The sequence below is a fragment of the Oncorhynchus mykiss genome, chromosome 17 (assembly GCF_013265735.2).
Source record: "Oncorhynchus mykiss isolate Arlee chromosome 17, USDA_OmykA_1.1, whole genome shotgun sequence".
NCBI classification, from domain to species: domain Eukaryota; kingdom Metazoa; phylum Chordata; class Actinopteri; order Salmoniformes; family Salmonidae; genus Oncorhynchus; species Oncorhynchus mykiss.
The window spans coordinates 7,467,387-7,485,277 of NC_048581.1; the positions used below are offsets into that span (position 1 = coordinate 7,467,387).

At 43.8% G+C, this 17,891-nt stretch overlaps 1 protein-coding gene across 2 annotated transcripts; it reads right to left on the minus strand.

Moving 5' to 3' along the window:
* Positions 1 to 368: 368 nt before the first annotated feature.
* Positions 369 to 17,189, minus strand: LOC118940240 (zinc finger protein 271-like). Of its 2 annotated transcripts, XM_036948729.1 has the most exons (7): positions 16,975 to 17,189; positions 16,500 to 16,532; positions 15,962 to 16,121; positions 9,762 to 11,063; positions 2,748 to 3,152; positions 1,462 to 2,592; positions 369 to 1,136 (listed from the first exon to the last, which is right to left on the minus strand). In XM_036948729.1, the coding sequence occupies exons 1-7, from the start codon at positions 16,996 to 16,998 to the stop codon at positions 1,084 to 1,086; spliced, it is 3,108 nt and encodes a 1,035-aa protein (XP_036804624.1). In that variant the 5' UTR covers positions 16,999 to 17,189; the 3' UTR covers positions 369 to 1,083. The 2 variants fall into 2 exon arrangements, with proteins under 2 accessions (XP_036804624.1, XP_036804625.1); XM_036948730.1 differs by having other exon boundaries at positions 16,500 to 17,187.
* Between the last annotated feature and the right edge of the window lie 702 nt (positions 17,190 to 17,891).

Consider the following 17,891-nt stretch of genomic DNA (forward strand, 5'->3'; position numbering starts at 1 on the left):
GCTTCAGGACAACAAAGTCAAGGTATTGGAGTGGCCATCACAAATCCCTGACCTCCATCCTATAGAAAATGTGTGGGCAGAACTGAAAAAGCGTGTGCGATCAAGGAGGCCTACAAACCTGACTCAGTTACATCTGTAAGGAGGAATAGGCCAAAATTCACCCAACTTATTGTGGATGGCTACTCGAAACGTTTGACCCAAGTTAAACAATTTAAAGGCAATGCTACCAAATACTAATTGAGTGTATGTAAACTTCTGACCCACTGAGGACGTGATGAAAGAAATAGAAGCTGAAATAAATAATTCTCTCAACTATTATTCTGACATTTCACATTCTTAAAATAAAGTGGTGATCCTAACTGACCTAAGACCTAATTTTTTATTTTTACTAGGATAAAAAAAAAACGTAGTTTAAATGTATTTGGCTAAGGAATATGTAAACCTCTGACTTCAACTGTATGTAAATGTGAAATTTCCAGGAAAACATTTGTCATTGGTATTGTGTGAATGTTGATGAAAAACAATTTAATCCATTTTAGAATAAGGCTGTAACGTAACAAAATGTGGACAAAGTCAAGGGGTCTGAATACTTTCCGAATGCACTGTATATATTTTACGTCAAGATGTTCAGGACTAGTTCTTGTTTCCCCCCTTTCCACCATGCTACCGTTGACATAAGAGGTTGCCTCCTCCTCTTCATCTATGATACTATTGGCTCTTCAGTCTTGACCCCCGCCAGCCTGGTCCTCCTCAGGAAGTGAGATGTGGCGTCTCTTCTTGTGTCTCCGGCCACATTCGTCACAGCTGTAAGGTTTCTCTCCTGTATGAACTCTACTGTGTATGTTAAGGTCTGATGATCTTGTTAAAGCCTTCCCACAGACAGAACAGGGGTAAGGTTTCTCCCCATGTGTCTCCTTTGTGTGTCCAAAAGTGATGCTTCATCAGGTCTGCTCGTCTAAAACGCTTCCCACAAACAAAACATCTGTACGGTTTCACGTGTCATTTTGTCTTTTTCAGATCAAATAACCGTTGCCAGTCTTTCCCACACACAGAGCAACTGTCTCTCTGAGCTTTGAGATTCCCCTAGGTTTCTTTAGGTTCTCCTGATGTAGAGGTTCTCCCCTCCGAACTCTCGTCTGTGTGAATGAGAAAACATAGGTTAAAAGGTCCAGTAACGTCAAACGTGATTTCCTGTCTTTTATACACATTTCCACACTATGAGGTTGAAAAAAAAAATACTGTGAAAATATGAAAATAATAAAATCTTGATTGAGAATTTGCTCTTATCTACGAAGATATTTGTTTATTTTCATTGAAAACAATCACAGCAGGGTACTTAATGAAATAAAAATGTATATGGAGTTAAAAAACAGTGGCATTGGATTTTTAAATAAAAGAGCGATGTTCATTCAAAGTCAATATTGTATTCATGTAATTCATGGCTGTTCTGCTTCCACTTACCGAGACGATGAAGATCCCAACCAACCTCTTCTCCAGCTGAATGGATCAGACCACCAACTTTCTCACCTTCTCCCTCCCGCTCTCCTTCAATTGTAACAGGGTTTTGAAACTCAACAGGTGGTAAACCAGCATGAGTTTTCTGATGTCTCTGAAGTTTTTGAGAACTAATGAAGCTCTGGCCACATTTAGTGCAGCTGTAAGGTTTCTCTCCTGTATGATATCTGTGGTGGACTTTAAGGCCTGCTGATCTCGCAAAACTCTTATCGCAGACAGAGCAGGAGAAAGGTTTCTCTCCAGTGTGTGTCCGGAAATGCTCCTTCAAGTAACGTGCTTCAGAAAAATTCTTCCCACACACAGAGCAGGAGTGGGATTTCCCTTCTATGTGCAACAGTCTGTGTTTACGCAGGGACGAAGCACATCCAAACTTCTTGTCACAATCAGGGCAAGGGTGTCGTTTCTCTCCAGTGTGCACTGACCGGTGGTCTTCAAGATACGCCTTCTCACTGAAACTCTTCCCACACACAGAGCAACTATAAGGTCTCTTTCCTGTGTGAGTCTTCTCGTGCTTCAGGAGTTGTTTAGACAAGGCAAAGCTTTGCTCACACATAGAACAGTGGTGGGGTTTCCCTGTGTGTTGCAGAGAGTGGTCCTTTAACTGATCTGGACGGCTGAAACTCTTTCCACAGACAGAGCAGGAGTGGGGTTTTTCTCCTGAGTGCATCAGGAAGTGTTCCTTCATGCGTGATTGTAAGCTAAAACCCTTCCCACACACAGAGCAGGAGTAAGGTTTCTCTTCTGCGTGTAACCACTGGTGCCTTTTCAAGGCTGAGGCAAAACCAAACCTCTTGTCACATTTGGAGCAGACGTAAGGTTTCTCTCCAGTGTGCACTATCTGGTGGTCTTGAAGATGTCTTTTGACACGGAACTCCTTTCCACACACAGAGCAAGGATATGGCTTTTCTCCTGTGTGTATTCTCATATGTATTAGCAGTTTTGATAACTTTTTGCAGTCTTGTCCGCACACTGAACAACAGTGAATTTTCTTAGCTGTGTGATTCCCCTGGTGTTGTTCAGGTAGTCCTGATGTAGAGGAACTCCCTTCACTGTCAGAGCAGTGGTCATGTCTCTCTGCTGTGGGATAAGATGGGATGGATAAACTACGTGAAAATTTGGAACTGTAACAAAAAATATTTTTTTGTCCTTGGAATAACTGAAAGTTAAACAAAGATGTATAAAAAAAATGTTTTGCAATTCATGCCCTTACAGAATGAGTACCTTAAACTTACCAAAAGCAGGATCCTCTTCCTCCTCTTTCACTATGATAACCAGTGCTGGTGTAAAACCATGACTCTCTCCTGTGTGTGTTCTCTGGTGTTTGGTAAGATTTGACGATGAAGAGAAACTCTCCCCACACACGGAGCAACTGTACAGCTTCTCTCCTGTGTGCACCGTCTGGTGTTTTTTCAGGTTTCCTTTGTCACTGAATTGTTTCCCGCAGACAGAGCAGGAGTAAGGTTTTTCTCCTGTGTGAGTTCTCATATGTATTTGTAGTTTTGATAACTTGTGACAGTTTTTTCCACACACTGAACAGCAGTGAATCTTCTTAGCCGTGTGATTCCCCTGGTGTTGTTCAGGTAGCCCTGTTGTAGAGGGACTCACTTCACTCTCAGAGCAGTGGTCAGGTCTCTCTGCTGTGGTAAAGACATAAATATGGATTAACTCAAATTAGTCAACACCCTGACTGTCAAAATGTTTGTTCCTGACTAAACAGAAAATAAATATTGTAAATTTATAGGGTCCATACTTTTCTCGAAAACGCTACGTTAGCTTTTCCCATGAGATAACCTGGCACAGTTAGCCCTAAGCTAACCACCAGGAGGATATTTTGAACCTCCAAATCAAGGCTGCTCCACTTAAAATCAAATAAAATGTTACTGGTCGTGTACACAGTATTCTGCCGTTGTTATAGCAGGTGGAGCGAAATGCTTATGTTTCTAGCTCCAACAGTGCAGTGTTACCTAGCAATATAAAACAATACATACAAATCCCACCAAAATGTATCAGGACAGTTCAGAATATATATACAACGTATAGACAGTATATGAATAGGAACGGTGTGTACAACAGTAGTTATATAGGACAAACATAGACTAGAATACAGTATATACATATGAGGTGGGTGTACCAGGATGTAAACATAATTAAAGTGACCAGTGTTCAATGTCTATGTCCATAGGGCAGCAGTCTAAGGTGGTAGCTGGCTAGTAACAGTGACTATGCCCATAGGGCAGCAGTCTAAGGTGGTAGCCGGCAAGTAACAGTGTCTATGTCCATAGGGCAGCAGGCTAAGGTGGTAGCCGGCTAGTAACCGTGTCTATGTCCATAGGGCAGCAGGCTAAGGTGGTAGCCGGCTAGTAACAGTGTCTATGTCCATAGGGCAGCAGGCTAAGGTGGTAGCCGGCTAGTAACCGTGTCTATGTCCATAGGGCAGCAGGCTAAGGTGGTAGCCGGCTAGTAACAGTGACTATGTCCATAGGGCAGCAGGCTAAGGTGGTAGCCGGCTAGTAACAGTGACTAAGTTCAGTGCAGGGTACTGGGCGGAGGAGGCCTGCTAGTGGTGAATATTTAACAGTCTGATGGCCAGATAGAAGCTGTTTTTCAATCTCTCTGTTCCAGCTTTAATGCACCTGTACTGTCTCCGCCTTCTAGATGGTGGCAGGGTGGACAGGCTGTGGCTCGGGTCCATTATGATCTTCTAGATGGTAGCAGGGTGAACAGGCTGTGGCTCGGGTCCATTATGATCTTCTAGATGGTGGCAGGGTGGACAGGCTGTGGCTCGGGTCCATTATGATCTTCTAGATGGTAGCAGGGTGGACAGGCTGTGGCTCGGGTCCATTATGATCTTCTAGATGGTAGCAGGGTGGACAGGCTGTGGCTCGGGTCCATTATGATCTTCTAGATGGTAGCAGGGTGAACAGGATGTGGCTCGGGTGGCTGAAGTCCATTATGAGGATCTTCTAGATGGTAGCAGGGTGAACAGGATGTGGCTCGGGTCCATTATGATCTTCTAGATGGTAGCTTGGGGAACAGGATGTGGCTCGGGTGGCTGAAGTCCATTATGAGGATCTTCTAGATGGTAGCAGGGTGAACAGGCTGTGGCTCGGGTCCATTATGATCTTCTAGATGGTAGCTTGGTGAACAGGCTGTGGCTCGGGTGGCTGAAGTCCATTATGATGATCTTCTAGATGGTAGCAGGGTGAACAGGCTGTGGCTCGGGTGGCTGAAGTCCATTATGATGATCTTCTAGATGGTAGCAGGGTGAACAGGCTGTGGCTCGGGTGGCTGAAGTCCATTATGATGATCTTCTAGATGGTAGCAGGGTGAACAGGCTGTGGCTCGGGTCCATTATGATCTTCTAGATGGTAGCAGGGTGAACAGGCTGTGGCTTGGGTCCATTATGATCTTCTAGATGGTAGCAGGGGGAACAGGCTGTGGCTCGGGTGGCTGAAGTCCATTATGATGATCTTCTAGATGGTATTAGGGTGAACAGGCTGTGGCTCGGGTCCATTATGATCTTCTAGATGGTAGCAGGGTGAACAGGATGTGGCTCGGGTCCATTATGATCTTTCTTGGCCTTCCTGTGACACCGGGGGCTGTAGATGTCCTGGAGGGCAGGCAGCGTGCTCCCAGTGATGCGTTGGGCTGAAGTCGCCACCCTCTGTGGTTGCGGACGGTGCATTTACCGTACCAGGCGGTGATACAGCCCGACGGGATGCTCTCAATGGTGCATCTGTAGAAGTTTGAGGGTCTCCGGGGGCCAAGTCAAATTTCCTGAGCCTCCTGGGAAGGTTGATGAGGCGCTGTTATGCCTTCACGACACGGCCTGTGTGACTGGATCATTTCAGGTTGTCAGTGATGGGCCTTAAGCTTTTCACCACCTTCGTCTCTCTCTCTGCCGTCTCCAGGATCAGCTCCTTCATTTTGTTGACGTTGACGGAGAGGTTATTTCCCTGGCTCCACTCCACCAGGGCCCTCACCTCCGTGAGGCCGTCTCGTTGTTTTTGGTAATCAAACGATCCCAACACAACAAGCTAAAATTTCAGGCGGCAGTTTCAAACAGCGCTTACACAAAAAGGGTATTATCATCATTTGTACATTTTCACAGTATGATTCCATCCTCAGCGTGGACATACAGGACCAGGACGTACAGGACCAGGACATACAGGACCAGGACATACAGGACCAGGGCATACAGGACATACAGGACCAGGACGTACAGGACCAGGACGTACAGGACCAGGACATACAGGACCAGGACATACAGGACCAGGACATACAGGACCAGGACATACAGGACCAGGACATACAGGACCAGGACATACAGGACCAGGACATACAGGACCAGGACATACAGGACCAGGACATACAGGACATACAGGACATACAGGACATACAGGACATACAGGACATACAGGACATACAGGACCAGGACATACAGGACATACAGGACCAGGACATACAGGACAAGGACATACAGGACAAGGACATACAGGACCAGGACATACAGGACCAGGACATACAGGACCAGGACATACAGGACCAGGACATACAGGACATACAGGACCAGGACATACAGGACAAGGACATACAGGACCAGGACATACAGGACCAGGACATACAGGACCAGGACATACAGGACCAGGACATACAGGACCAGGACATACAGGACATACAGGACCAGGACATACAGGACCAGGAAATACAGGACCAGGACATACAGGACCAGGACATACAGGACAAGGACATACAGGACCAGGACATACAGGACCAGGACATACAGGACATACAGGACATACAGGACATACAGGACATACAGGACCAGGACATACAGGACATACAGCACCAGGACGTACAGGACCAGGACATACAGGACCAGGACATACAGGACATACAGGACATACAGGACCAGGACATACAGGACATACAGGACCAGGACATACAGGACCAGGACATACAGGACCAGGACATACAGGACCAGGACATACAGGACATACAGGACCAGGACATACAGGACCAGGACATACAGGACCAGGACATACAGGACATACAGGACCAGGACATACAGGACCAGGACATACAGGACCAGGACATACAGGACATACAGGACATACAGGACCAGGACATACAGGACATACAGGACATACAGGACCAGGACATACAGGACATACAGGACATACAGGACCAGGACATAAAGGACATACAGGACATACAGGACCAGGACATACAGGACATACAGGATCAGGACATACAGGACATACAGCACCAGGACATACAGGACCAGGACATACAGGACATACAGGACCAGGACATACAGGACCAGGACATACAGGACCAGGACATACAGGACCAGGACATACAGGACCAGGACGTACAGGACCAGGACGTACAGGACCAGGACATACAGGAGGAGGACATACAGGACCAGGACATACAGGACCAGGACATACAGGACCAGGACATACAGGACCAGGACATACAGGACCAGGACATACAGGACCAGGACATACAGGACCAGTTAGTTAAAAGTTTGGAAAACTACTAATTCAAGGGTTTTTATTTGTTACTAATTTCTATATTGTAGAAAAACAGTTTAATAACACATATGGAATCATGTAGTAACCAGAACAAGTGTTAAACAAATCAAAATATAGTTTATATTTTAGATTCTTCAAAGTAGCCATCCTTTGCCTTGATGACAGCTTTGCACACTCTTGGCAATCTCTCAACCAGCTTCATGAGGTAATCACCTGGAATGCATTTTAATTAACAGGTGTGCCTTGTTAAAAGTGAATTTGTGGAATTTCTTTCCTTCTTAATGCGTTTGAGCCAATCAGTTGTGTTGTGACAAGGTTGTTATTCAGAAGATAGCCCTATTTGGTAAAAACAAGTCCATATTATGGAAAGAAAAGATCAAATAAGCAAAGAGAAACAACAATCCATCATTATTTTAAGACATGAAGGTTAGTCAATTCAGAAAATGTCAAGAACTTTGAACGTTTCTTCAAGTGCAGTAGCAAAAACCATCAAGCGCTATGATGAAACTGGCTCCCATGAGGAACGTCAAAGGAAAGGAAGACCCAGAGTTACCTCTGCTGCAAGAGGATACATTCATTAGAGTCACCAGCCTCAGAATGCAGCCCAGATAAATGCTTCAGAGTTCAAGTGACAAAAATGGTAATAAAAACAGACATCTAAACATCAACTGTTCAGAGGAGACTGCGTGAATCAGACCTTCATGGTCAAATTGCTGCAAAGAAACCACTACTGACGGACACCTATAAGAAGAGGAGACTTGCTTTGGCCAAGAAAAACAAGCAATTAGACCGGTGGAAATCAGTCCTTTGGTCTGGAGTCCAAATTGGAGATTTTTGTTTCCAACCGCCGTCTCTTTGTGAGACGCAGAGTAGGTGAACGGATGATCTCTGCATGTGTGGTTCCCACTGTGAAGCTTGGAGGAGGAGGTGTGATGGTGCTTTGCTGGTGACACTGTCAGGGATTTATTTATAATATTCAAGGCACACCTAACCAGCATGGCTACCACAGAATTCTGCAGTGATATGCCATCCCATCTGGTTTGTGCTTAGAGGGACTATCATTTGTTTTTCAACAGGACAATGACCTAACACACCTCCAGGTTGTGTAAGGGCTATTTTACCAATTTTATACAGGACCAGGGCTCAGCATATGCGGGAACTCCTTTAAGACTGTTGGAAAAGCATTCCAAGTGAAGTTGGTTGAGAGCATGCCAAGAGTGTTCAAAGCTGTCATCAAGGCAAAGGGTGGCTACTTTGAAGAATCCCAAATATAAAATAAATTGTTTTGTATCCTACATGATTCCATGTGTTATTTCATAGTTTTGATGTCTTCACTATTATTCTACAATGTAGAAAATAGTAAAAATAAAGAAAACCCCTTGAATGAGTAGGTGTGTCCAAACTTTAAACTGGTACTGTATATTCACACAATATGTAAAAAAATATATATTTATATATTGGCTGATGTGGAATTTGTTACAGGAAATAATCATGCTATCAGCTGGTCGTGTTAGCATAGGGCTACTTTTCTCATGCTATCAGCTGGTTGTGTTAGCATAGGGCTACGTTTTCTCAAGCTATCAGCTGGTCGTGTTAGCACAGGGCTACGTTTTCTCATGCTATCAGCTGGTTGTGTTAGCACAGGGCTATGTTTTCTCATGCTGTCAGCTGGTTGTGTTAGCACAGGGCTACGTTTTCTCATGCTATCAGCTGGTTGTGTTAGCACAGGGCTACGTTTTCTCATGCTATCAGCTGGTTGTGTTAGCACAGGGCTACGTTTTCTCATGCTGTCAGCTGGTTGTGTTAGCATAGGGCTATGTTTTCTCATGCTGTCAGCTGGTCGTGTTAGCATAGGGCTACGTTTTCTCAAGCTATCAGCTGGTCGTGTTAGCAAAGGGCTATGTTTTCTCATGCTGTCAGCTGGTTGTGTTAGCACAGGGCTACGTTTTCTCATGCTATCAGCTGGTTGTGTTAGCACAGGGCTACGTTTTCTCATGCTATCAGCTGGTTGTGTTAGCACAGGGCTACGTTTTCTCATGCTATCAGCTGGTTGTGTTAGCACAGGGCTATGTTTTCTCATGCTGTCAGCTGGTCGTGTAGCATAGGGCTATGTTTTCTCATGCTATCAGCTGGTTGTGTTAGCACAGGGCTACGTTTTCTCATGCTGTCAGCTGGTTGTGTTAGCATAGGGCTATGTTTTCTCATGCTGTCAGCTGGTCGTGTTAGCATAGGGCTATGTTTTCTCAAGCTATCAGCTGGTCGTGTTAGCACAGGGCTACGTTTTCTCATGCTGTCAGCTGGTCGTGTTAGCATAGGGCTATGTTTTCTCATGCTGTCAGCTGGTCGTGTTAGCATAGGGCTACGTTTTCTCAAGCTATCAGCTGGTCGTGTTAGCAAAGGGCTATGTTTTCTCATGCTATCAGCTGGTTGTGTTAGCACAGGGCTATGTTTTCTCATGCTATCAGCTGGTCGTGTTAGCAAAGGGCTATGTTTTCTCATGCTGTCAGCTGGTTGTGTTAGCAAAGGGCTATGTTTTCTCATGCTGTCAGCTGGTTGTGTTAACACAGGGCTAGGTTTTCTCAAGATATCAGCTGGTCGTGTTAGCACAGGGCTACATTTTCTCATGGTTAAAGCTTAAGCAAGAGGTCGCAAGTATGGACCCATTAAATATCAAAGCTATAGTACAACACAAACACTTTTACTCACCAAAAGCAGGATCCTCCTCCTCCTCTTTCACATCCAGTACAACAGACTCCTCTACCGCTGCAGACACCTGCTGCTGTGATCCCTGTCCAGGAGCTTGGCTCAGGCTAGCCACAGGTCCTTCTCCAGCATGGAGACAGGACTGATTTGCCGACGATAATTTATTTCTGCAGAGAGAGCAGGGGTAAGGTTTCACCTTAGTGTGAACTCGCTGGTGTCTTTTGAGGAGTGGTGAAGCTGAGAAACTCTTATCACACCGACAGCAGTGGTACGGGTTCTCTCCGGTGTGCTGTTGCATGTGTATCTTGAAAGTCCACGATTGGCTGAATTCCTTCCCACATTCTGAGCAGCTGTATTGTGCGACACTAGTGTGGGATTGTTTGTGTCTTGCTAGAGAGCTACGGTGAACAAAGGTATTTTTACAGGAGGTACACTGGTAAGGTTTCTCTCCATCAGCATTGACAAAAACAACAATTTCCTCCTCCTCCTCTTTGACATTAATTGCCAGCTCCTGTTCCTCGTCTTCGATCTTGATATTCATAGTTTTACTGCCCGATGACGCCGTATCTGGAATTCCCAGTGTACACTGGTTGCTATGGTTACTGGCATGGCTGCATTGACGTTTGCGAAGACCTTCGGTCGAAGCAAAACCCCTCCCACAATCAGAGCACTCGTAAGGTTTATCTCCAGTGTGCACAGTCTGATGCTGCCTGAGCCTTGATGGTGACTCGTATCTCTTCCCACACTGTGAGCATTGGTAAGGTTTCGGTGTGGGTGCTCCTGTATGGCGTCGTACGTGTCTCGATAGAGTTCCCTTACAGCCAAAGCTCATCTCGCAGTAGGAGCACTGGTGAGGTCTCTCCCCTGTGTGCTTTCTCATGTGCATCTTCAGTTCATATGCAGAGAAACATTCCTTTCCACAATCGGAGCACGGGTGCTTCTTTGTCGCGTCTGGCTGTTTCTCTCCAGGGTGGGTCATCTGATGTCTTTCCAGGTGGGGCTTTAGTGTGAATCGCTTCCCGCACACAGAGCACTGGTAAGGCTTCTCTCCTGTATGTGTTCGGAAGTGTCTCTTCAGTTTGGAGGGGTGAACAAAGTCTTTCCCACATATTGGACAGACGGAAGACTCCTTAGCAAGGTTTGTGTGTGTTCTCAGGTGTCTGTTGAAATTAGATGGGTGAGCGATCTCTATTCCACATTCTGGGCAGCGCCAAAACTTCTTAGGTCTAGGATTCTCCTGGTGCTGTTCAGGTTCTGTTGGTGCCCCATCACTAGAGCTTGTGGTAGAACTCGCTCCTCGTTCGACTGGAAAATAAGGAGGGGGGGGGGGGGGGTCATTTAACCTCAAAAAACACAAGAGGCTTTTAACACCCGCGTTCTGAAATCGTTTCCATAGTTACATAAGCGTTCCAGAAACATTTGTGTTCAAATGATGTGATTTGATCTCTGAGGAATACAGCTAATTGATGATTGACCCAAATTGGCCATTCTAATTTAAGGGATTCATATGATCATCAGTAAATATAGTAATATATAATAAGTACCAGACATCCAATTAAAATGGTCAAAAGACACCCGCAGACACCCATCTCACCCAGACAACCAGTGTTACAGTATCAGTTCTTTACAGTGCCTTGTATATAATATAATAATAAGAAATATATAATAAGTACAGTGCCTCGCCAAAGTATTCATCATAACTATGTTGTTGCATTTTACAACCTGTAATTTAAAATAGATGTTTTATTGGCGGGGGGGGGGGGGGGGGGGGGGGGGGGGGGGTCATGTAATGGACACACACAAAATAGTCCAAATTGGTGAAGTGAAATGAAAAAACTGAAAAGAGGTGTGGACATATCTATTCACCCCCTTTGGTATGAAGCCCCTAAATAATATCTGGTGCAACCAATTACCTTCAGAAGTCACATAATTAGTTAAATCAAGTCCACCTGTGTGCAATCTAAGTGTCACATGATCTCAGTATATATATGTACACACACCTGTTCTGAAAAGGCCCCAGAGTCTGCAACACCACTAAGCAAGGGGCACGATGAAGACCGAAAAGCTCTCCAAAACAGGTCAGGGACAAAGTTGTGGAGAAGTACAGATCAGGGTTGGGTTATAAAAAAATATCTGAAACTTTGAACATCCCACGGAGCACCGTTAAATCCATTATTAAAAAATGGAAAGAATATGGCACCACAACAAACCTGCTAAGAGAGGGCCGCCCACCAAAACTCACGGACCAGGCAAGGAGGGCATTAATCAGAGAGGCAACAAAGAGACCAAAGATAACCCTGAAGGAGCTGCAAAGCTCCACAGCGGAGACTGGAATATCTGTCCATAGGGCCACTTTAAGCCGTACACTCCACAGAGCTGTTTTTTTTAAAAACCTTTTTAACTAGGCAAGTCAGTTAAGAACAAATTCTTATTTTCAATGACGGCCTAGGAACAGTGGGTTAACTGCCTTGTTCAGGGGCAGACCGACAGATTTGTACCTTGTCAGCTCGGGGATTTGAACTTGCAACCTTCCGGTTACTAGTCCAACGCTCTAACCACTAGGGTACCCTGCCGCCCCTTTACGGAATAGTGACCATAAAAAAGCCATTGCTTAAAGAAAAAAAATAAGCATGAAGCACAAAGACACTCCCCAAACATATGGAAGACTGGTGCTCCTGGTGCTGTTCAGGTTCTGTCTGGTCAGATGAGACTAAAATTGAGCTTTTTGGCCATCAAGGAAAACGCTGTCTGGCGAAAACCCAACACTTCTCATTTCACAGAGAACACCATCCCCACAGTGAAGCATGGTGGTGACAGCATCTGGTCAGAATGGAAGGAATGATGGTTGGCGCCAAATACAGGGAAATTCTTGAGGGAAACCTGTTTCAGTCTTCCAGAAATTTGAGACTGGGACGGAGGTTCACCTTCCAGCAGGACAATGACCCTAAGCATTCGGCTAAAACAACACTCGAGTGGTTTAAGAGGAAACATTTAAATGTCTTGTAAGGACCTAGTCAAAGCCCAGACCTCAATCCAATTGAGAAGCTGTGGTACGACTTAAAGATTGCTGTACACCGGCGGAACCCATCCAACTTGAAGGAGCTGGAGCATTTTTGCCTTGACGATTGGGCAAAAATCCCAGTGGCTAGATGTGCCAAGCTTATAGAGACATACCCCAAGAGACATGCAGCTGTAATTTCTGCAAAAGGTGGCTCGACAAAGTATTGACTTTGGGGTGTTGAATAGTAATGAACGCTCAAGTTCAGTTTTTTTTGTCTTATTTCTTGTTTGTTTCACAATATAAAATATTTTGCATCTTCAAAGTTGTAGGCATGTTGTGTCAATCAAACGATACAACCCCCTCAAAAAAATATATTTTAATTCCAGGTTGTAAAAGCAACAAAATAGTAAAAATGCCAAGGGGGGGGTGAACACTTTCACAAGTCACTGTATGTCTGACGAGAACTGCGGCTTGGAGTATTGCTTCTTTGTAATGCATTCCTTGTGAATCTGGTGATTTTATTTTATTCCCATGTTCAGACAAAATTCGACAATGAAGATGCATTATTTGCCATTAATTATTGTGGAAGAACCAGGTTTTGCCCACTAGAGTTTGGTTAAAGCATCAGGCTGCTAAGAGATGGACAAACAACTGCTTTCATGGTTGGACTGGCTTGACTTGTGAGAATGACCACACAATTTATTTTCATTATGATAAAAAGCTATTGGTTTTCTACCCAAAGTTGCATGGAAAATGTTTTGATCCACTTAATAAACACAGGAGACCAGTAAAATTGATAAAATGATGTGGCAGTAGCAGGAATAGTGGCATCTATCGGGAAAAACCTGGCACTTGCACACAAATGTATGGTAAATAATGCAAGTTATTTAAAAGGCTAATTTCTCTGAACAGATGAAAACAAAACATCACCAGATTCACAGGGAATGCATTACATAGTATGGAGAAGCAATACTCCAAGCCGCAGCTTCGTACTACTTGTCAAACATAGAGAACTGATACTATACACTGGTTGTTAGGGTGAGATTGGCATTGGGGTGTAGGGTCGGTTGGTGCCTTTTGAGAATTTTATTGGATTTCTCATACACTATGTGGTCAATGCTCGTCAAACATCTCATTCCATAACCATGGGCATTAATATGGCCTCATTTTGATATGGACTCACTTCCACCAAACGTTATAGTTGGCACTATGCATTCGGACAGGTAGCGTTCTTCTGGCCTTGGCCAAACCCAGATTAGTCCGTCGGACTGCCAGATGGTGAAGCGTGATTCATCATTCCAGAAAACATGTTTCCACTGCACCAGATTCCAATGGCGGCGAGCTTTCCACCACTCCAACCGAAGATTGGCATTGCGCATGGTGAAACCTGTGTGGCTGCTCAGCCATGGAAACCCATTTCATGAAGCTCTCGCCGAAGAGTTCTTGTGCTGACGTTGCTTCCAGAAGCAGTTTGGAACTCGGTAGTGAGTGTTGCAACAGAGGGAAGTTTGGAACTCGGTAGTGAGTGTTGCAACAGAGGGCAGTTTAGAACTCGGTAGTGAGTGTTGCAACAGAGGGCAGTTTGGAACTCGGTAGTGAGTGTTGCAACAGAGGGAAGTTTGGAACTCGGTAGTGAGTGTTGTAACAGAGGACAGTTTGGAACTCAGTAGTGAGTGTTGTAACAGAGGCAGTTTGGAACTCGGTAGTGTTGCAACTGAGGACATATGATTTGTACACGCTACAGCACTCTGTGGTCCTGTTCTGTGAGCTTGTGTGGCCTACCACCATGCGGCTGAGCCGTTGTTGCTCCTAGACGTCTCCACTTCACAATAACAGCACTTACAACCGACCGGGGCAGTTGAGCTCTTCAGTCCAATGATGATGCCACGTTGAAAGTCACCGAGCTCTTCAGTAAGGCCGTTCTACTACCAATGTTTGTTTATGGAGATTGCATGGCTGTGTGATTGATTTTATTTTATAAATGTTTTCAATTTAATTTGACATGTTTTATTATTATTTTTTACCCCTTTTTCGTGATATCTAAATTGGTTGTTCCATTCTTGTCCCATCGTTGCAACTCTCATACGGACTCGGAGAGACAAAGTTCGAGAGCTTTTGTCCACATAGTGTATCTTACTCAATGGAAGGACTAAGTTTGATGCAGATCAGATGTGGGTATTTATTGACTATTATGTCAATCCTATAAATCAAAAGGGCCCATTTGGATTCAATCAATTAGCTTCATTTCTCAGAGATTAAAATGTAGTTTCAACAAAAAATAATGTTGCAGGAAAGCGAATCTTATCTGTTGCCAACTACAGACGCAATTTCATAAGAATCATTGTGATGGTGGTTGTCATGGCTACCTGAAATGACATGGAATGATTCAAGGGGTAAACAAAACTTATGACTATTTTATAGCTATTATCGGTCACTGTCCTGTGTTCTTATTCCATAAACAATTAACCTTTTACTGAATTAAACAGATAGTCCATCTACAGATAGTCACACTATCTAAACGAATAGTGGGTCCATCTGTACAGCAGCTACAGATGGACTATCTGTTGCTTAGCAACTGCTTGCCACGGTTACAGTTATGTTTAGAATAAGGGTAAGGTTAGGGTTATGTTTAGAATAAGGTTAGGGCCAGGGTTATGTTTAGAATAAGGGTAAGGTTAGGGTTATGTTTATAATAAGGGTAAGGTTAGGGTTATGTTTATAATAAGGGTAAGGTTAGGGTTATGTTTAGAATAAGGGTAAGGTTAGGGTTATGTTTAGAATAAGGGTAAGGTTATGTTTAGAATAAGGGTAAGGTTACAGTTACGTTTAGAATAAGGGTAAGGTTAGGGCCAGGGTTATGTTTAGAATAAGGGTAAGGTTAGGGTTATGTTTAGAATAAGGGTAAGATTAGGGTTATGTTTAGAATTAGGGTAAGGTTAGGGCCAGGGGTATGTTTAGAATAAGGGTAAGGTTGGGGTTATGTTTAGAATAAGGGTAAGGTTAGGGCCAGGGTTATGTTTAGAATAAGGTTATGTCTAGAATAAGGGTAAGGTTTGGGCTAGTAGATAGCTAGTTGACATGCTACTAATGTCTTTAGAGAATCTACAGGTGGACTATCCAAATAAAGTGTTACCAATTAAACTGCTATATATAAAATGGAACTGTATAATCTCTGAGATGTAATTAATTAATGTTTATTTACCAGTATTGTCCCAGTCTTCCTCCTCCTTGACTACAATGTTAAATCTGGGTATTTCACTGCAGTTGTCGATGTCTCTATGGTTAGAGTCAGGAACCAGTGACTCTGGAGGGTTGGGTTCAGTGGAGCAGGAGAGAGGGGGGTTGGATGGGTCAGCAGAATCCTAAAACAAAGAATAAGATTGAATTAGTTATATATACCCATCAGAACCCAAAATATAAACCTGTTTTACTCCGATGTTTGTAAACAAAGTCAACGTAAACAAACACTACATAACCTCAAAACATGGTTAAAACTATTATTGTCATATCATGGATGGTCAGTCCTTGCATCAATAGCTGTTTATGAATTTGAGAGTGGTTACATTTCTTCAGGCCACCTCTCAGCTTTTTTATTAGCTTCTAAGAGGGGAGGCAAGACCCTTTGTGATCGTTTCAACTAATAATTGAAGCTTTAATACATAGCTAAATTAATTAGCTAACTAGCTAATGCTTTAGGCATAGCCATCCCGACTGGTTTAGCATTAGTTAGTCATTCTCACCTCATCCATCGTGAATTCTTCAGAAATAGTTTCCTGTGAAAGAGTTGGGTCACTGAATTAAACTAAAGCAGATTCTTCTCAAAACCCCGACAGTTCACCACGAGATCACATTATCTAGCGGATTACTTTCCATACAACTCAGATAGCTAACTAGCTAGGCCAACGGTAGCTAGATCATTTACTTTCCTAGACCAGATAGCAAAACTGTATGAAATGCTCGTTGAAAATATCGCTAACTGCACGTATATAGTCTGAGTTGGGCAAAATCCAAGTCTAATTTAAATGACATCAAATGATATCAGACACTACTAAACTAAGCTAGCTAGCTAGCTATCAACATAAGCATCTTCTTTCTTCAGCCCAGCTTCCGGGTTAGATTCTTCTGTCAATCCGCATTACCGCAAAACAGCAGAAGGCTCTACGGGACACTAGCTTGTTACTATCGTTACAGTTTGAAAATATTTAAATGTTTTACCGGTACAATTAATAATATATGCATGGTTAGCTACCAGCTAGCTACATTAGTGTCTTCCTGCTTCCGGTCTAACTTCCGGTCCGTCCTCGACTCTGCTGCCGACCCATTCTGCGTTACCGCCACCACCAGTTCACCGTCTTCTATGTGTCATGGCGGTCTGCAAACAAACGTTTATTTGCATGCCGCCATCTACTGTGCTGGAATGTACGATCAATCATGATCTTCTAAATTCTGTGCTACCATGAAAATAATATAACAACCAAATACCAACTTCTACCACCCAGTGGCGGTTCTAGACCATTTCAACTGGGCGGGGGGGGGGGGGGGGGGGGGCAAGCTGGGGCCAGTTGAACTGTTAGAGGGGCCAGTTACATTAGACGTTATTGTTGTCATATCATATCGTTTTCTTCACTGCATTGCAGGCATTAGCAGGCAAAATACCATGTTCGGTGTGGCCACTGTCTAATAACGGATGTATAAAAAAAACAACCCTCCTACCCTATTAAACTGTATCTACACTGGGAAAGTATTCAGACCCCTTGACTTGTTCACATTTTGTTACGTTACAGCCAAATTCTAAAATGTTTTCAATCATTTTTTTCACTCATCAATCTACACACACAATACCCCATAATGTCGAAGCAAAAACAGATTTTTAGAACATTTGGGAAATGTATATTAAAAAAACTGAAATATCTAATTTACATAAGTATTCAAACCCTTTACTCAGTACTTTGTTGAAGCACTTTTGGCAGCGATTACAGCCTCGAGTCTTCTTGGGTATGACGCAACAAGTTTGGCACACCTGTATTTACGGAGTTTCTCCCATTCCTCTCTGCAGATCCTCTCAAGCTCGGTCAGGTTGGATGGGGAGCATCGCTGCACAGCTATTTTCAGGTCTCTCCAGAGATATTTGA

What these genes read in the sequence shown, in the direction of transcription:
- LOC118940240 (XM_036948729.1), bottom strand. Translation starts at nt 16,998, where the DNA reads ATGCATATATTATTAATTGTACCG. An exon ending in GGAAGACTGGGACAATACTG is followed by an intron (nt 11,064 to 15,961) that starts GTAAATAAACAT and finishes CTTATTTTCCAG; the next exon opens with TCGAACGAGGAGCGAGTTCT. An exon ending in TTGGGATCTTCATCGTCTCG is followed by an intron (nt 1,137 to 1,461) that starts GTAAGTGGAAGC and finishes TCATTCACACAG; the next exon opens with ACGAGAGTTCGGAGGGGAGA.